The sequence below is a fragment of the Leptodactylus fuscus genome, chromosome 6 (genome assembly GCF_031893055.1).
Source record: "Leptodactylus fuscus isolate aLepFus1 chromosome 6, aLepFus1.hap2, whole genome shotgun sequence".
Classification (NCBI taxonomy): domain Eukaryota; kingdom Metazoa; phylum Chordata; class Amphibia; order Anura; family Leptodactylidae; genus Leptodactylus; species Leptodactylus fuscus.
This window is the reverse complement of record NC_134270.1, coordinates 169,525,883-169,546,521: the sequence shown is the minus strand read 5'-3', so window position 1 is coordinate 169,546,521 and position 20,639 is coordinate 169,525,883. Positions and strand designations below refer to the sequence as shown.

Genomic DNA, 20,639 nt, shown 5'->3' with positions numbered 1-20,639 from the left:
ATCCCCTATTATTTTTTTGTAAAGAATCATCCCGTCTGGTCTCTATCCATGCCTCCTGAGTGGGCGAGTTCTTCCTGGTGTGACATCAGAGCTTCTCTGTGTTCTCTGAGCCAATCAGATGCCTCCCTTGCTGACCCCTCCTCTCCCTTCTAACACTGTTTTACTAACAAATCAAATGATAAACTGCAGCTGCATCCCCTCCACCTCCCCCTACCTCTCCTCTCCTCCCTAAAATGTACCGTTTTTACAGTAAATGGATTTTTTGATGGCTGAGGAAGTTCCTAAACATTTATTAAGATCCTCCAGGCAAGAAAAGGGGACTGATGGAAGGGGAGGAAGATGCCTCCCCCCTTTATATGATATATAGAAATGTTTGTGATCATTATAACAATAAGTAATTTTGCTTTGGAACTTGGAGTACATCCTTGTTTCTCTTTTTTAGAATCCTATAAAATGTGGGCTTGAGGTTTTTTAAAGATGGTGGCCAGACATTGGTTCAGTTGTGTTTGTGCTGTTAGATAAGTGGCCGTCATTTCACCCGGATTTCTGCGTATTCAGTAAGCTCCTCGGGGGAGGTATAGATGTCCATTACACTCTTCTTTGTAAAGTCAATATTTGCATACTCAGAGTCCACAGTTGGTTTTTGCTTTCTCTTACTCAGTAGGATTCTTTCCGAAATACTGAGAAGTTGGTTCTAGGAACGAAACAAAAAATATATATATATTGGTAGTTAAGCAGGGGAAGGAATGTCAAGGGAAGATGCAATTGGCAAACAAACCAGTGGGCAACCAAAGATGCCATATGGATTTACAACAATAAATTCCAATAGGTTCTTGTAGGATATATACACACTTCTGGGACACATACTGCATGCTTTATATACCACTGGATAGGGCTGGCATGAGCACCTGGAAAGGTAAGGTAAATCCCAGTGCCCATTGGAGGAAAAGTAGCCCAGTCCTGCTCCCTGTCTTGCTGTAGGGAGTCCCCGACATCCCAGCACAGTTCAGGTTAGATGAATCCCCACAGCAGAGACCAGGTACAATCTGACAATGCAGGAAATGCCCATCATGTAATAGGTTATCCATGATTTTTTTTCTATTTATGACCTAGCGTTAGGATAGGCCATAAATATCTGATTGGTGGGGAGTAGGGTTGAGCCAATCTTGAGATTTTAGGGTCATTTTTAAAATCCAATTTCAGATCATTTTCCATCCGAACCCGATCCCAATTCCAATTCCAATCCTAATGTAAGTCAATGGGATTTTTCAATGATCGAAAATCGGATTTTAAAAACGATCCTATTCACTACACAGCATGGAGCCCAAAAATTGAAGGCTTCAATTTTTGGACTCCATGCTGTGTACTGATTAAAAAAATCCACTGGCTACTTAGTCCCCCCTGCTGCTGCTTACCTGCACAGAATCGCTGCCGCTGCCGCTCCCCGTTGTTCTCGCTCCTCTTCTCTCTAATTCACATGCCTTCAGGGTGCTGTGCGCACCCCCGCCTCCCAGGCTTGTGTTACAGATGCTGGGAGAAGGCGGGGCTTGTTGTGGCTTAGGAGAGTGTGGGCGGGTACAGGGCAGGGAGACGTAAGTGTGTCACTCATTTCTCCCCTCCCAATACCCGCCCACACTCTCCTAAGCCACAAGCCCCGCCTTCTCTTAGCATCTGTAACACAAGCCTGGGAGGAGGGGGTGCACACGGCGCTCAGAAAGCATGTGAATTAGAGAGAAGAGGAGCGAGAACAACGGGGAGCGGCAGTGATTCTGTGCAGGTAAGTTGAGCGATCAGGATTAGATTTCCATTCCTGGTCTTTTTTAGGCGGGATCGGAACCCGATCACGATCGTGAAATTTACTCGATTGCCGATCGGGATCCAATCTTTTCCGATCCCGATCGCTCAACCCTAGTGGGGAGCTAAATATATATACACAGCATTGAGCCAGAAGCAGTTGATCCCATGTATAGTGGACAGTTGCAGGTACTTCAGCTCAGCTCCCATTGACTTCCGACACTATAAAGGGACCAGAGATAGATACTTCTGGCGCCATGCTGTATATAGTACAAAGTGGTCCCCTACAGTTGATCTATCCATCCCTCACCGGTTAGATATGTATGGCCTATCCTATTCTAAAAATACAAAAACAGACAATATCAAACTATTTTCACATAGATTCAACACAAGATCAACAGTTTTTAGAAACTGAGACCCACAACACTATTTATTGCAGTAGATCAAGCTGCTGACAAACACTGATAAGGGAAGAAGCGATCAGAAGCGGATGGTTATTTTAAGGCTAAGGCCCTACGGGCTGTAAATGCAGTGATAAAGAGCTGCGGGAAGAGCTGCTGCGTGATCACATTGCGGTTCTTTCCGCAGCGCTTTGAAGAGAAAGTTCACAGAGTTTTCCTCCAGCGTTTCCGTAGATATAATTGACATGCTGCGATTTGCAAAGCCGCAACGGCTTTGCAAATCGCAGCGTGTCTGCGCTGCAATCTTTTCCGCAAAGTGGGCATGGGATTCTCCGCCGCGGGCAAATCACTGCGTTTCCGGCCCGTGGGGCCCCGGCCTAAAGGAGCCATCTCAGATAGTGTGGTGGCTTCAACTATCACCCAGAGGTAGGTCCCAAATCCTCTATGGTGATCTGTGATAGTTAAAGGGGTTTTCTGGAACTAAGAAAATGGGACTAAAGGCAGGAAATGATTGTTATATGAATGAACAATCATAACTGAGGATCTTTGAGTGTGTTTGGACCATTTTTACCATTCCTCATATTTCCAGGCTCATGCAATACTTCCTGTTTTACACTTCATGGTTGTGGGGGTGTCAGTGCTTTTTCAGACGGTTTCAAACAAAATGTGTTGTCTATCTGTCCTTGCTGCTGCTGTCTCTAATCACTGCTCTGATCATCTAGATGTGTGATGTAGGTGCTGGCTTATCTGGTGATCAGGAGCAGTTGCCACTTCCTCCTGGCTGCTCTGGCAGTCAATAAAGTTTAAAGGGGTATTCCCACGTCGCATACTTACCAGTCTTCACTGCTGTAAAATCTTCTTTCTTCCTGGTTTCTTGCATCATTTGGTGGGCGGGGTTTCACATGCAACCTGACGTTTAGCTCCGCACCCAAATCAGTGTGTACCTCCGCCCACATAGCGTGATCCTATGGGGCGGCTGAAGGGCCTGTGATGTCATCAAAGGTCCTTAAACACTATATTCACAATATTGGACTATGAAGTACAGGCAGGAGCAACTCCATTCTGTGTTACATACAGAGACTGCCTGTCTCTGCCATAATGAACACAATTGAATTAGCTAGCCTGATAACTGGGAGAACAGAAGACAAGTTCAGAAATGAAAGCAGCTCCTCTCCCCTATCTGAAAGCAGGAAGGTCACATGGTGCAGACACAGGAATAGCTAGATACACAGGCTCGCTCCCTGCACTTAGCCCCTCCTCCCTCCCCCCTGACAGCAGGCAGATACATCACTTGACTTTTGAGCAGATAAGTCAAGGGCTGTGTCAACAATGAATTGAATAAAGTAAGATAGTGGACAAACAAAGCAGTTGTGCTGAAGCAGTGTATTTAGGAAAAGTCTTACATCCACATTAACAAGCAGTATAGGTAGGATCCTTGTGATGGGACCAGTGGTGAATCTGCCTGCTTCGCCGCCCGAGGCAGACAACAGAAAGCCCCCCCCCCCCCCTGCTCCAGCGGCCTCCCCAATCCACCGCTCGGTGACGCTAAGCCAGTCCAGGACAGCTTGTCCTGGACTAGCTTAGCCTGGTAAGCAAAAATTCCGCCCTCCCCGGGGCCCTGGCATAGCGCCGCCTGAAGCGGTCGCTTCACGTCGCCTCATGGGAGGTGCGGCACTGGATGGGACAACCCCTTTAATAAAACCTGGACTCTTTTGCCATTTGCTGAGCTCCGGTCCAGGTTTGGCCTCCCTGGGTCTAGCGAGTTCACGTATGTCCATATTTCCCACTATGCAGTTTCAGTCTTTTGGGGAACAGTTGCGCCCATTCTTACAATGTTTGATCGACTCTGCAAGGCTGGTACTGGAACGCATGTCTCGGACATTTACCGCATTCTATTGGACCCCACCCCCCGAGGTCTTGCCCAAACACCCATATATGTCTCGGTGGGAAACCTATTTGGGTCAACCCATCTCAGACGTTGACTGGTCCCTCATCTGGGATAGGGGGCTCAAGTCCTCGAATTGTGTTGTTCATAAAGAGAACTTTTTCAAAATGCTGATGCATTGGTACCACACAGCAGCCCTTCTCCATTCCTTCAACAGGTCCATCCCAGATTGCTGCTGGCGGTGTGGTGCTCGTCCCGCTCATATCTTCCACCTGTTTTGGTCCTGCTCTTCCCTTGTCCCTTTTTGGTGCCAGGTTCAGGATCTACTTGGGCAGGTATTGGGGGTGCGATTTCCCCTATCTCCTAGGACGTTTCTCCTTCATCTCCCACCTGTCAAGTTGCGCAAGCCCGCTCTTCGCCTCCTTCTATTTCTTTTGACTCCTGCTCGGTGTTTAATAGCCAAACATTGGCGCCAACAGGCCCCTCCATCCCTGGAGGAACTATACTGTAGGATCAGGAGTGCGCGTTCTCTGGATTACCTAACCTCTGTCCTTAAAGGGGTTGTCCCATCACGAGGATCCTATCTATTCTGCTTGTTAATGTGGATGTAAGACTTTTCCTAAATACACTGCTTCTGTAAAACTGCTTTGTTTGTCCACTATCTTACTTTATTCACTTCATTGTTGACACAGCCCTTGACTTATCTGCTCAAAAGTCAAGTGATGTATCTGCTGCTCTCAGGGGGGAGGGAGGAGGGGCTAAGTGCACGGGAGCGAGCCTGTGTTTCTAGCTATTCCTGTGTCTACACCACATGTCCTGCTCTCAGATAGAGGAGAGGAGCTGCTTTCATTTCTGAACTTGTCTTCTGTTCTCCCAGTTATCAGGCTAGCTAATTCAATTGTGTTCATTATGGCAGAGACAGGCAGTCTCTGTATGTAACACAGAATGGAGTTGCTCCTGCCTGTACTTCATAGTCCAATATTGTGCATATAGTATTGTTTGAGGACCTTTGATGACATCACAGGCCCTTCAGCCGCCCCATAGGATCACGCTATGCGGTGGGTGGAGCTACAGGCTTATTTTGGGGGCGGAGCTAAACGACAGGTTGCCTATGAAACCCCGCCCACCAAATGACGAAAGAAACCAGGAAGAAAGAAGATTTTACAGCAGTGAAGACTGGTGAGTATGTGACGTGGGAATACCCCTTTAATGAGGAGGAGCGATTTCACGCCATTTGGAACTTATGGGACACGTTGTTAAAAAAAACTTCTTAAATATACTATTTTAAAAAAAAAAGTTTAATAAATTCTGCTCATACGAATCTATAAAAGGGTAGGAAATTTATAATTTGGTCTCAATTACTGATTATCTGTAAACAAATATACGTATTTCGGGAAAACTCCTTTAATTCTATTGTCCGTTTGCATTTCTGATCACTTCTTCCCTGCACAAAATCCATCGTTCAGTGTTACCCATACATAAAACATACAGTACTAACCTTTTTGATCATTTTACCTCCACCGCACAGATCTCTCCTGACTGTTGAAGAAGGTATATTAGTGAATGTTACATGGCGATTTCATGAGATTAGTTCATTACACATGATGACTCAGGATATTAGTTAATGGTTTGTTCCTTTTACCAAACTGCAGTAAAATAAGAAAAATCCAAAAATATTCGAAAAGTTGTGGATTGGTCCAACTGTTCGCTAAATATCGGCACCTGTGTTACTACAGTCATTGCATGTCCGGCATATATTAGATATAAGTCAGACCTGGCATATGCTTACGGTTACATAAAAATATTTTTCTCAAAAATGCAAAAATAGAAGTGCAAAAATAGAAAAAAAATTGCAGTTGGTAATCAAATGGCTTATATCCTTTAGGTGTAATATGGCTATGCCGCTCTACATCAGATTTAGAGCTAGGGGTTGGGCCCTTCCATGTACCGGCAGAGTTATTGGGGGTGTTTAGGTTTTGCCTCTGTGGTTGCTTATACATGCCCATAGGGGGCCCCAGATTATGGAATTCAAGAGAGTCCCAGCGCTTGGACCCCATTATTGTTATCTTCTATCTGATTTAAAGAAAACCTTTTACCACCTCTAACAAGTCCAGTTCTTTACACCATTTAATAGCTGCCACTCTCCTGATTCTGGCCCAGTTGGAAGTTTTTTCTCTAGCCCCCACCATTCCTGAACAATCAATGCTGTTAGTTTTGGTGCCTGATATTTTTCTTAGCAAAAAAGAAGAGAGGCACCGAGCCAACCTTGGTGTAGTATTTTTTGAATCAAAAAGTCAGGGTAAGCAGAAACAAATGGCCGCTCACCTGGTGGGGTTGTGGGAGACACAACCACCTCTATAGTGTATCTTAGGAATGGATGGCACAGGTAAACATGGGCGGTAGCTGGATATACGTCTGGGAGACGTCAAGTCAACGATATTGGGGTGGACCTTCTCACTCGAGGGGAGAACAGAAGAACCGCGCTCGCCCGGGTAAATCAACAAACTTTATTTGCACAACGCATCTTAAATAGGCTTGAAACGCGTTGTACAAATAAAGTTTGTTGATTTACCCGGGCGACCGTGGTTCTTCTGTTCTCCTCTCAAGTGAGAAGGTCCACCCCCAATATCGTTGATATTTTTCTTAGGCTCTGTACTGTCAGGAGGGTGGTATCAGACAGAATCAGAGAAGGGGTGTGATTCTGAGCTCTGACATTGGCTGCCTCTGCCTAGAACTCTTAATCAGGTCCCCTGTCTGACACCGCCCACTTGACATTACAGAGCACATCAGGCACCAAAACTCTCAGTACTTATTGCTCAGGACTGGCAGGGACTAGAAAGAAAACTCCAACTGCACTAGAATCAGTGGAGAGGCACCTATTAAGAACTTGAAATGGTGGAGGCGGTGAAAGGTCCACTTTAACCTACTGGGATAACCCCAGGAAAATCAGGAAGCTGCTTTGGGGCATCACTGGGCCCATAATATGATGTGGTACAAAATGTTAATTTGCAAAAAATCTGGTTTATGTAATAAAGTATGAGATAAAAAAAACTGAATTTTCTCATACCTCTATTTTTCCTAAATTTTTCTTGGAGGCATCTCCACTGTATGACGGTGATGTCTCTGTTTGGATAAAGCTGGAACTTTCTGTTACGTTCTTCCTATGACAAAAAGTTAAATGTGGAAAATTAGTATTAAATCTGTAGAGACATGTATGCAAATTCATGGGATTGATGGGATGAGATCTCGGGGTAAAAAACCAAGAAGGTGAGTGTTTAGAAGAACACCATGGTTCCTTCATTCTGAAGATTGCCTCAAACCCAAGGAAAAGGAACCATGGAAAATGTAATGGCTTTGTGAAAAGTGAGCGTAGCCTTGTGCTGCAACACTGTACACCAAAAATGCACCAAATTCATAGGAGGTGTAAAGTATGGGCAATTATTAGTAAATCTGCCCCAATTGGGTTTAAAGACTAAAAATGTTCCTTACTTTTCTCTGGTTTTAATCATGTAGCCACCGACCGCTACAAGGATGACGAAAACCACCACAGCTCCAACCGGACCGATCTTAGCCCAAATTAAGCTGCCTGTAAAGAAAAAGACAAACCTAAGTCGTCTATGAAGAACATTGACATAAAATTTAGGGCTGCAGTAAAATCGATGCATTGGTCAACCACCGGAGTGGTGGAAACTATTGTAAAGTGGAAAGTAGTTAAGTTGACCGATAGAATGGCAAAAAAACAAGGTCATAACTTCAACATGTCCACAGCCCTATCACCCAGCTGCTCATCCCACCACTGGTCCATGTGGACTTTACGAGTCTATAGAAGACCATGACTTACTGGTATCCTGGAAGAGAAGCTCATGAACCTTCTTGCCATACAGGTTGCTTGCAGAGCACAGTACAACCTCCGGAAGCTTGGTCTCTTTCTGTAGGGTCAGGATGCTGCTCACCATGTAGCCATTCCTCTGAGAGTGCACAAACTCCGTGTTAAGCTCACTGACCGTGAAGTTCTTCTCTGGGATCTCAAACATAATGTATGGGTCTGGATTGGACTTCACGGTGCACATACACTGGACGCTGTCCTTGGTCACCGTGCACTTGGATTCAGGTAAAACTAATGGTGAAACTGGATAGATGGAGAAACATGGTGGGAATTAGATAAAAAGATGGAGCAAACATTGAGCATCTGATAGTCCACCATGGACAGTGTGATGTCAGACTTTCCATAAAAATTGGCAACGGATTACAAGACATTTTAACAAAGTAAGTCTATGTTCACGCTATGTTATTAATGTCTGTTGCTGTCATCTGTCATAGGTCATGTAACAGGGGAAGAATATGCAAATCTGACTTCCATGATGTAACTAGGATGTCAGTGCCTCAAGTATGCATGGTGGTTCTCTCCCTATGGAGTGACGACCTCCCCTGAACCCTGTCTAAGCCTCTCACCTCTACCAGATCAGTCCTCTCTGCGCCAAGCTGATGAGATGCAAATACATCGAAACAGCTGTCCTTGGCTGAGAAGACTGTATCTGGTATAATCCCAACATCATTGCAAACAAAGGCCTCTGAGAAGGTCGGCATGATGTTAAAGGGAGCGCCCTCTATAGGTTTGTTTGACTGAGACTCTGCCTTCCTAATTACATCATGGAAGACAGACTTGCACATTCTCAGTCAGCTCCCTCTATTGATGTGCATACTTGAGGCACTGGCATCCTAATTACATCATGGAAGTCAGATTTGCATATTCTTCCCATGGTCATGTAACAGACATAGATGGAGCCCACTCTATATGTTTCCATTCCCATTGTCTCTAATGTACATGATAGACATGTTCTTCCATCATGTTCGGTTACTTTTATAATGGAAGAGAGTTCTGCATGCAAAAAATATGAGAGGAGATGAATGTCTGACTGCTCTGGATCTGATCACTAGAAGGATGGGGGTCTCCGTAATGTCTCCTTGTGAATGGAGCACCAATGTGCTTGCATGACCGGCACTCCATTCACTTCTATGGGGCTGTAGGCAGCCCTGGTAAATAAATGGAGCCGTTAGTCCATTGCTGCGGATAGGGGATCAGTGCCCATAAGGGGACAACCCCTTTAACAGATCAGTCACATGGACCATTAAAAAAACAGTCCATTATTTTGTCGTTTAAAAAAACAACTAGCACACAGCTGTAAAAGCGTATAGTGTGAATAAGTATTTAACTTGAGGCTGGAGCTGCATAGGTGTTTTCTATCACAATCAAAGTACTCCATGCACTTCAGTGTATCTCAATGCTTAGAATGCAGCTCACCAAAACAATAGCAAAAATAAAGGAGTTACACTTTAATTGGTCTGTGAAGCTTCCAGCAGCTGGTCTGTGGGGGTCCCCGGGGGTCCCCAGTGTCAGACCCCGACTGATTAAATATAGATAAATCATCCTGTAAGAATATGATTGCAGTATTTAAGAATGGGGAAATCCCATTAGGTGCTGCAATCAGGTTCAGTGTGAACTTAATAGGGTCCATTCACACGGAGGAAAAAGGAACCCATTGAAGTCAATGGGAGGCTTTTATTTCAGCGCTGAAATTCCACACCAAATTCCTCACCATTTTCCTCCATGTGAATGGACCCTAAGGGGGCATTCACACGGAGGAAGTTGGAGCTGATTCTGGCGCGATAACTCGTGTCAGAATCTGCGTGGAAATAAAGCTTCCCATGATTTCAATGGGTTCCGCGCGGAAAACGGAACACATTGAAGTCAATGGGAATGGGCCTAGTCGGGAGGAGGGAATGTCTTCAGGCTGAATCTTGAGGCAAAACGGCCTGAAGAATGAGCACCAACACCTGAGCGGCTCCCTAGAACCTGTGATGGGAGCGTGGTAGTGGCGGGGGAAGGCTATTCCACTGTTCCCATTGTTCTCAAGCAATTCAGCAGAAAATTTCAGTGCCCAATATACTAATTAGGCTCCCTATGGACAAGTGAGTGGTGCTAGACTATCGGCTGCTGCCTAGGACTGCCCACTTGACCGTAGAACCTAATTAGCATATCGGGTGCTGAAACTTTCAGTACTGATTGTTCCGGAACGGTGGGGGCTAGAGAAAAATAATCTCAATGACATTCTGGTGATTTTAGGGTGAGCTTGTGCTAACACCCAGCAGCCAATCTCAAGAAGCAGATCTACAGCCTAAAACATGGAGGGTGGACAAAGCGAGGGTCAATGAGGGTCAATGAGCTGGAGTCACCGATCAGAGCTCGATCCTAATAGAACGATAAAATACTACTGGCTTGACCTTAAAAAAAATTCCCAAAAATTCCTGATTGTATTACTTACACACAACGGTGAGGTTGAAGGAGCTATTGCTGTGTCCATACTGGTTTTCGGCCAGGCACCAGTACTCGCCGTCGTGCTCGTGAGTCACAGACGGGATTTCCAGCACCAGTTCGTTCTGGAAGATGACCGAATTAAGAACTTGTTTGTCTTTCACGATGGTCATGATGGGATCCGGGTTTCCCTGCGTGTTACACGAAATAGTGACCGTCTCTCCTTCTACCGCCACCAGGGATGTATTCACTGAGGGTTTCCATGGAGGATCTGGAAGATACCAGAAACTTATAGTTACTTCAGTTTCAAATACAGTGCCATGCAAAAGTCTTAGGCAGGTGTAGAAGAAATGCTGCAGAATAAGAATGCATGGAAGGGTTAATGGTTGTCTACTAACAAAATGAAGCAAATGAAGAACAGAGAAGTGTAAATCTCATCAATATTGGGTGTGACCTTTGCCCTTTCCCTTCCATCAGTTCTTCTCGGTACTTGCAGACAGTTTTTGGCAGAACTGGACAGGGAGGTTGTTCCCGCCATCTTGGAGAACTAAGCCCAGATCTTCTGTGGTTATCGGCTCGCTCCAATCCGTCTGTCTCTTCCTGTCATCCCAGACAGACTGGATGATGATGAGATCAGGGCTCTGCGGGGGCCGGATTATCACTTCCTGGACTCCTCCTCCAAAGGGCAAAGGTCACACCAAATATTGATAGGATTTACATTTCCCTTCATTGTGCTAAACGACAAAAATCAATTAACCCTTCTATTTCTGAAGACATTCTTATCGTGCAGCCTTTGCTCCATACTTGCCTAAAACATCTGCACCGAACTGTATAGTTAGTGTTTAGAATTTGAGCTTAAAACTTTGCATTTTGTACAAGTCTTAGATTTTTTTTGGATCTTGGATAAGTTTACAAGGCTAAAAATATTCTATGTAGTACAGCGCACTCTGCTGGTTCTTTACTGTAAGAGCCTTGAATCAGTGGAATAGTTACCCAGGAGATGGATATTTACTGCAACAGCTCTGAATTTGTGGAATAGTCATCACCGAAGATGGTTCTTTACAGTAACAGCCACCTCAAGATTTAGTTCTTTACTATATGAGCTTGGAATCTGTGGAATAGCCTACCCTAGGAGATGGTTCTTTACTACATGAGCTGTGAATCTGTGGAATGGCCTACCCAAGTAGATAGTTTTTTACTATATGAGCTTAGAATCTGTGGAATAGCCTACCCTAGGAGATGGTTCTTTACTACATGAGCTGTGAATCTGTGGAATGGCCTACCCTAGGAGATGGTTCTTTACTACATGAGCTGTGAATCTGTGGAATGGCCTACCCAAGTAGATGTTTTTTTTTTACTATATGAGCTTTGAATCTGGGGAGTAGCCTACCCTAAGAGATGGTTCTTTCCTACATGAGTTGTGAACTTATGGAATAGCTACACGCAGCCATAAACTTTACGTGAATGTCGGCCATACCCGATTTCATCGGGACCAGCCAAACTTCCCATCTGTAGGGTGGTCTCAAGACTCTTACCTAATGGCATCAGCTTATCATACTCTCCTTATTGTGAACATGTGCATCCTCGGTTACCCTAAAAATGGTGCAATTGTTTATTTTACTTAATTAGTAACAACCTGGGGTTTAATAATAATATAATATGGGGTCTGGATACATGTAGAAAAGCCATGCCCCTTTAAAGGCCATGTCCCCATGAAGGACTGTCCCAGGTTGGCGTCTCTGTGTATGGCGCTAGGTGTATGTGTATGTCTATGGCGCTATTATTTCAGCATAGTACTATATGGAACATACAGTCCTATGAAAAAGTTTGGGCACCCCTATTAATCTTAATCATTTTTAGTTCTAAATATTTTGGTGTTTATAACAGCCATTTCAGTTTGATATATCTAATAACTGATGGACACAGTAATATTTCAGGATTGAAATGAGGTTTATTGTACTAACAGAAAATGCGCAATATGCATTAAACCAAAATTTGACCGGTGCAAAAGTATGGGCACCTCAACAGAAAAGTGACATTAATATTTAGTAGATCCTCCTTTTGCAAAGATAACAGCCTCTAGTCGCTTCCTGTAGCTTTTAATCAGTTCCTGGATCCTGGATAAAGGTATTTTGGACAAACAATTCAAGTTCAGTTAAGTTAGATGGTCGCCGAGCATGGACAGCCCGCTTCAAATCATCCCACAGATGTTCAATGATATTCAGGTCTGGGGACTGGGATGGCCATTCCAGAACATTGTAATTGTTCCTCTGCATGAATGCCTGAGGATTTGGAGCGGTGTTTTGGATCATTGTCTTGCTGAAATATCCATCCCCGGCGTAACTTCAACTTCGTCACTGATTCTTGAACATTATTCTCAAGAATCTGCTGATACTGAGTGGAATCCATGCGACCCTCAACTTTAACAAGATTCCCGATGCCGGCATTGGCCACACAGCCCCAAAGCATGATGGAACCTCCACCAAATTTTACAGTGGGTAGCATGTGTTTTTCTTGGAATGCTGTTTCTTTTTGGACGCCATGCATAACGCCTTTTTTTTATAACCAAACAACTCAATCTTTGTTTCCAAAATGAAGTTGGCTTCTCCAAATGTGCTTTTGCATACCTCAGGCAACTCTATTTGTGGCGTACGTGCAGAAACGGCTTCTTTCTCATCACTCTCCCATACAGCTTCTATTTGTGCAAAGTGCGCTGTATAGTTGACCGATGCACAGTGACACCATCTGCAGCAAGATGATGCTGCAGCTCTTTGGAGGTGGTCTGTGGATTGTCCTTGACTGTTCTCACCATTCTTCTTCTCTGCCTTTCTGATATTTTTCTTGGCCTGCCACTTCTGGGCTTAACAAGAACTGTCCCTGTGGTCTTCCATTTCCTTACTATGTTCCTCACAGTGGAAACTGACAGGTTAAATCTCTGAGACAACGTTTTGTATCCTTCCCCTGAACAACTATGTTGAACAATCTTTGTTTTCAGATCATTTGAGAGCGGGCTGTCCATGTTCGGCGACCATCAAACTTAACTGAACTTGAATTGTTTTGTAGAAAGAAATGGTCCAAAATACCTTCATCCAGGATCCAGGAACTGATTAAAAGCTACAGGAAGCGACTAGAGGCTGTTATCTTTGCAAAAGGAGGATCTACTAAATATTAATGTCACTTTTCTGTTGAGGTGCCCATATTTTTGCACCGGTCAAATTTTGGTTTAATGCATATTGCGCATTTTCTGTTAGTACAATAAACCTCATTTCAATCCTGAAATATTACTGTGTCCATCAGTTATTAGATATATCAAACTGAAATGGCTGCTGCAAACACCAAAATATTTAGAACTAAAAATGATTAAGATTAATAGGGGTGCCCAAACTTTTTCATAGGACTGTATAATTAGGCAACATACTGTATGGCTATTTATACATTGCCATACGATGGGAGCTGCCAACTCAGGGCATCACCCAACATAAGACTAGCCCCGCTCTTGGTTCATGTTTCCGCCCTCCTATACGAAGAGCTTATTTGCCTTTGACCCCCATGACAAAAATCAGTTTTCAGTAAAAGTAAAACTTACACATGACGGCCAACCCGATGGTTTTGTTGACGCGGCCGTACTCATTCTCCGCAGCACACATGTAGATGCCATCGTGGTTGTAGGTGATGTACTCGAACTCCAGTGTAAGGTTCCCGGAGTAATCCTCTTTTAATAGGGAGTCATCCTTGAACCACATGACACGTGCCATAGGGTTACTATCAATCACACACAAAAACACCACCTGGGTGCCCTCCGTGGTCTCCATAGAGGAATTGATGTCTACAATACGAGGAGCATCTGAAAGAGACAGAAGTGCCCAATGGTCAGTCATATATTTGCCCTGTATATATAAACTGAAAAAACTATATAATGGACCCTCTGTTGCTTCCCTTCCAAACCCCAAGTAATACATTTATGGGCGTAAACTGAAAACCACCAAAATTGTAGATTATGGTGAAGTTGGGGGTTGTTGGGGTTGCCCCATGTCAGGGAATAAAATTCCTTTCCAACCCCAAATCTGACAATCAGTATAAAACCCAGAATCCACTTTTCTAAACTTAAAAACCCCAATTTTGTTAAACTGTCTCTGTCTTCGAATCCACCCATTCTCTTTACTGTCTTGGTCACTCACCGAAACAATGAGCACCGGAAAATCTCCTTACAGTGTAAAGAAAATGCAAAAACTTTGTTCTGTCCCAAGTCAGGATGGGATGGAAAGGGCTTTTGGAGGAAAATTTTGGAAATTTACAAAGTTTACTGTCTCACTGCATTACTCTACATAGTACCTAGAATTCACGGGTGACTTACATTTTACATCCATCGTGGCAAACCCTTTATATTCCAGTTCGGTGTCCGGGAATGTGACCTTGCAGCCCAGCCGTTGGCCATGGTTTTTATGAGTTGGAAGGAACCTAAGGGTAGAGATCTGCTTCCAAGCACCATTGTTTTCCTCCAGGCGGGCGTACACGTTATGATGTTCCAGTCCTTCAATGTCCATCCAGGTCACAGAAGGCTTCATGTCCGGACAGTTGTCGTCTACTAAGCAGGTGATCTCGGCTTCGGTGCCTGATATGATTTCTTGAGGCTGAACAACGAAGGGTTCATCTATAAATTAAAAAATAGCACCAGATATGTTACCCCATTATGTCTATCCTCAGTTCAACACCTTAAAAAATTTTACGAGTCTCAAGTTCCACCAGTGGTGGGAACTTCTTCAAAGAATCTAAAGTTGGTCAAATATGTTATGTCCATAACAACATATCCATAAAGCTTTGAAGATCCCTCACCACCCCAAAAACAAAAAAATTACCTAGTATGTAGAGGTTAGCATGTTCTGAGTAGGTATATTGATTGTAGCCTCCCAAATCGGCCCGGAAGTAATATTTTCCTTGAATTTCGCTGGTGACCCTGTCGATCTGTATGGAGCAGTTTGACGTTTGTAGGTCTCCGATAATCTTGGTACGACCTATGTACATCTCATGTGCCGAGTTGGTCTTTGAATTCAAGACAACGGGTGGAAAGTTTCTAGGATATGGGCTGTTAAAGTACCAGATACCATGTACCGCTGACGGCCGAATGTCTTCTGGATAGTCAAAGTTGCATGGGATGGCCACACAAGTCTCCCTAAAGGCCGAGATGGATGGTGGCATCCAAGCTGACCAGTGTCTGGTGAAGCCACCTTGAATGGAGTAAACCATAGAAAGGAAACAATCACATCGAGCAAAAACAAAAATTTTATCTGAAATACCTTTGGGATACGTGTCATTCTATAACTTTTGTAGGCCATGTATACCCAATAAATGGATCCAGATCTGATGGTGGCTTTTCCTTCACAGAGCCTACATCTACAGCTTAATTTTTTTAAGTTGTTTTGTTATATTTATGCTATTTCTGTAACATTTGGAAAAGCGATGAAGTTGGCCCCTTCTTTAGCTGTGCCCGCCAAAACACCAGGATCCAGCCAACTTGAACCTCAGCCACTGTTCTTGTTATTGATTCAGACAGTATGTGCGGGCCTACACTACCACCTCAATCTGGTCTTCTGTATCTTATCAATCATTTACTTCTAAGAAAGTGCTGAAGAAAAACAATGTAGGAGAAGAAGATGATGTCTCACCATCGCTTTCTCCTTCCTAAAAAAATCTCTAAATGTAAATGCATAGAAAGTAATGCCAAGGAATTCGGGGGATTAGAAACTTTTTAAGACAGACTAAGAAGATGTATGCCGTAAGTCAAGTGAATGAGCTACTGATGGTCACCACACGTTGCAACCGGAAGAATTTTTAGGGTTTTTTTTCAAAAAGTTTCTAATCAGTCTCAAGAACTTTTTCTATACCCTGAATCACACATCTTCGGGAGGTCTTCTGTATGTAATATGTGTTGTCCTACAGACTACTTTTTGATCAGTGGCCTGGTCAACTATCTAATGTTCCCCTTGATGATGGGGAAAAAAAAGGATCAGGCTGCTGGATTCAACATCCCCGACCTTTTTGATGTTGAGGACCTTAGGCTGGTCGTACACATTTTAGATAGCTGTCAGTCAGAATACAGATGTCTCTTCCATCTTCCAATATACATGGATTCTTGGCCAAATGTGGGAAGAAAACCCTTGAAGGCTTATCATCCCAAGAACAAAAGTTTGGGCATGTTGATATCCATTCCAGATCTCAGGTAACGATTGAAAGACCCCCAAACATATTAGATGGTCAACCAGTCTTGTCCAAATGGGTGGATTTATCTGATGTATATCTTAAATTTTTATCATCTTATGAACCAAGTGGAGCCAGAACTAGTGGAGGTAAGTAGGACTATAATTTATTTTCTTATAAATGTAGTGTAGCTGCTTCACTGCCCATCATGTCTCTCCTCTCGGTGGCCATCTCTACTTTCTGCCTCCTGCTGCCTTGCAAGTCCATAGGTTCTGCATGTGTTTCCCAGCTGACTCTAAAATGGCCTGTCCAAAAACCTATTTTAGTGTTTCCATCCAAGCCCTTTGGTTTGTAGGTTCCATAAAGTCCATACAAAAAGGCACCTGGGAAGGTATTTTTATTTCCTTTATATTCTGATCCCATGTCCTCACCTCCTGGTTACTCATTTCTAAACCTGTTCCACCTGCCCTAACCTCTTTCACTTAACCATACTGAGGCTGCGCTGCCTACCCTGACACTGGCCTGGACACTGATAAGAACAAACTCTGCCTGTCCTGACCTCAGCTCGTCCATTGACCACATCTCTGTCTTTTCCTTCAGTGCTATGTCCATGCTTCTTCTGACCTGCCTGGGTCAACAGCCACTGGACTGAGAGTGACTACTCTTGGATTTAGTGACCTGGTAGCTCCCTGCAGAGAAGACCAGATCCCTCATTTAACTCATCTAACTTTCTCAGCTGTTTGAGACGATGATTATATACAGGAGTTCCCCTTTAAGTCTTTTTGAAATTTAGAGTCAAAATTCTTACCTTGTAAAAGAATTAGTATTAAAAGAAGAGATTTCCACCACCATTCCATCTTCTTCTAAACCAGAAGGTATCTTCTCTGCAAGAAAACACATTGAATAACAGGTGCAATGAAAGGCCAGAAAGAGACGTTGCAAGAAAACAAAGCAAATAAGCACCTCATACCAAAGCCAAATGGATATAGGTGGGTACCAGGGACTGAGAACTACCCCTCTGCAGAAAGGCCGCTTCAGTGTCCAGTCCTATGGTAGTCCAATTTATGGATGGGATATTGGGAAAGATTTATTAAATGAAACTGTGCAGAATTCTGGAACATTTTGTGCCACAAAAATGTCCTTACATGTTTCATTTTAGACACTATCTGAAACGTTCTGCCCCTTGTCCAACGGGGGTGAAACAGATCAAAAATGTGATGTGCTTGCTGGGAAATGAGATAGGGCTTATACCATGGGGCTGGGGTGATATGCTGGTTCTGGTGATAATAACCTATCTGCAGGGCTGGGTTAGTATTTTAATTCTGGTAACACTAACCTATCTATGTGCAGTGCTGGGGTGATATGCTGGTTCTGGTGACAGTAACCTATCTATCTGCAGGGCTGGGGTGATATGCTGGTTCTGGTGACACTAACCTATCTATCTGCAGGGCTGGGGTGATATGTTGGTTCTGGTGACAGTAACCTATCTATCTGCAGGGCTGGGGTGATATGCTGGTTCTGGTGACACTAACCTATCTATCTGCAGGGCTGGGGTGATATGCTGGTTCTGGTGACAGTAACCTATCTATCTGCAGGTCTGGGGTGATATGCTGGTTCTGGTGACAGTAACCTATCTATCTGCAGGTCTGGGGTGATATGCTGGTTCTGGTGACACTAATCTATCTATCTGCAGGGCTGGGGTGATATGCTGGTTCTGGTAACACTGACCTATCTATCTGCAGGTCTGGGGTGATATGCTGGTTCTGGTGACAGTAACCTATCTATCTGCAGGGCTGGGGTGATATGCTGGTTCTGGTGACGGTAACCTATCTATCTGCAGGGCTGGGATGATATGCTGGGTCTGGTGACAGTAACCTATCTATCCGCAGGGCTGGGGTGATATGCTGGTTCTGGTAACACTGACCTATCTATCTGCAGGGCTGGGGTGATATGCTGGGTCTGGTGACACTAACCTATCTATCTGCAGGGCTGGGGTGATATGCTGGGTCTGGTGATAATAACCTATCTATCTGCAGGGCTGGGTTAGTATTTTAATTCTGGTAACACTAACCTATCTATGTGCAGTGCTGGGGTGATATGCTGGTTCTGGTGACACTGACCTATCTATCTGCGGGGCTGGGGTGATATGTTGGTTCTGGTGACAGTAACCTATCTATCTTCAGGGCTGAGCTGATATGTTGGTTCTGGTGACATTCCCTTTAAGAGACTTTTTACATGTTTATCCTAGAGTCTATGGTTCGGAGCCTCAGCTAGAGGGAATCATATTCTGCCCCACAAAGTTTGATCAGGTAACAGGTTATATACCACCTGAGCGTGATGTCACAGTGGGACACTTTTGGAGGACTCTCTAACGCCATGGAAAAACAAAGGATTTCATAAGGCAGGAACATCAGTCACCAATAATACATTACAAATAGCAATTTGTAGGTTTTTTTGCAATTACTCATGTGTGATGACATCTCGTAGCTCAGTGATGTGCGTGGGAGGAAAATGAAATCTATTAAACAGGAATTAAAATACATAAACACTGCGATTGTAGTAGATGTCAGGATATTTATATGAGTAGGACGACGACAGAGGCAACGCTCGCACATATGACATGATGGGAAATGACAGATTTCTGGCTGACGAGAAACGAATGTACACATCGTATAGAACAACAAATGGCAGGAAAATAATAGACGTGAGGCAGGCAGTAGTGGATCCCGGAATAGAACAGGAGTTACACCCAGCTGTATACCTACCAAGGTCCACTGAGCATATGCCGGAGTTACAAACTGTGGAAATGATGAATCGCGTGAAAAAAATGCAATCCTTCATTTATAAGTTATTTGCAATGAAGATATTTGAAATTAAAGTCAAAATTCTCAAGATTCTTTTTTGAAAATTCCATTCTACCCCTGTTGCCCGTATTACGGACTTTTGTAACCTCACAATTCAGAAAATTTTTAGTGCTGTGTTATACAAAAAGTAGAAGAATGGACTTTTTAGTCATCAAGTACTTCCACCTTCGTTGGCATGTCTGTAACAGGGTGACCTGTGGTGGTTACACCCTTTTAGGGAGGGTAACCCGTACAGTACTTGTGATCTCCTGTTGACTAGTTGGTGGATAATGTCAGGATGGAACATTGTTCCTCATCAAAGTTTCAGGAGGCAAAGAAAGTTTAGAGGGTCTAAGGCCTGGGAACACTACGTAACAAGGGTCAAGAGGCGTATGGAGAAGTGTCTAGAAGGTGGGGTTCACCTGGACAAAAAGAGGTATAACACTCGCTTATTTTCCTCCAATAGTATAATGCTCTCCATAGTCCCCCATACAATAAATGACAGTCCCCACATAGTATAATGTCCCCCTAGTGGCCCCCACATAGTAAAATTGCACCTGTAACCCACACAATGTATAAAATCCCTTGTGACCCCACATAGTATAATGTCCCTCTTTATAATTCCCCATCTAATCCCCTATATAATGCCCCTGCTACCGCTCTATGTATGTGGCCTAGGGGTAAGCGGAGGACACTTCTCAGTATTCCCCAGTCTTAGACCAATACATTCCTTCACTGCTTCTAACACTGACACCTACTATGTCACAGCAACACTAGGGTCCAAAACAGAGAAGAAGTGAGTATTAAAATTGGTGAGTATTGAGAACTATACTCACTGCTCATTCCTCGGGTCAGGCCAGTAACCAGTGATCGCAGAGAAGCAGCAGAGAGAGTCCTTAGAGTGGTGAGTATTGAGAACCGTACTCACTGCTCACTCCCCAAGCCCGGGTAAAAACTAATAAGCACAGAAATGAAAGAAGGAGTCCTAAGAGCAGTGAGTATTGAGAAACATACTCATCGCTCACTTCCCAGGTCAGGCCAGTAACCAGTGATCGCAGAGAAGCAGCAGAGAGTCCTAAAAGCAGTGAGTATTGAGACCCATACTCAGTGCTCACTCCATAGGCCAGGCTAGAAACCATTGAGCACAGAAATGAAGGAAGGAGTCCTAAGAGCAGTGAGTATTGAGATCTATACTCACTGCTCACTCC

The 20,639-nt window shown here is 43.9% G+C and overlaps 1 protein-coding gene across 1 annotated transcript in view; it reads right to left on the bottom strand.

Annotated features, from left to right (window-relative positions):
- Positions 1 to 243: 243 nt before the first annotated feature.
- MAG (myelin associated glycoprotein) overlaps positions 244 to 20,639 on the bottom strand; it is a 36,599-nt gene continuing 16,203 nt past the window's right edge. Inside the window, exons 3-11 of the mRNA XM_075277945.1 lie at positions 17,397 to 17,472; positions 15,250 to 15,618; positions 14,748 to 15,044; positions 13,980 to 14,237; positions 10,404 to 10,664; positions 7,922 to 8,209; positions 7,570 to 7,666; positions 7,148 to 7,241; positions 244 to 694 (exon numbers count right to left, since the gene is read on the bottom strand). Of these exons, the coding sequence (XP_075134046.1) occupies positions 530 to 694; positions 7,148 to 7,241; positions 7,570 to 7,666; positions 7,922 to 8,209; positions 10,404 to 10,664; positions 13,980 to 14,237; positions 14,748 to 15,044; positions 15,250 to 15,618; positions 17,397 to 17,445 (1,878 nt within the window). The 5' untranslated portion in view covers positions 17,446 to 17,472 and the 3' untranslated portion in view covers positions 244 to 529. The remainder of the gene's footprint in view (positions 695 to 7,147; positions 7,242 to 7,569; positions 7,667 to 7,921; positions 8,210 to 10,403; positions 10,665 to 13,979; positions 14,238 to 14,747; positions 15,045 to 15,249; positions 15,619 to 17,396; positions 17,473 to 20,639) is intronic.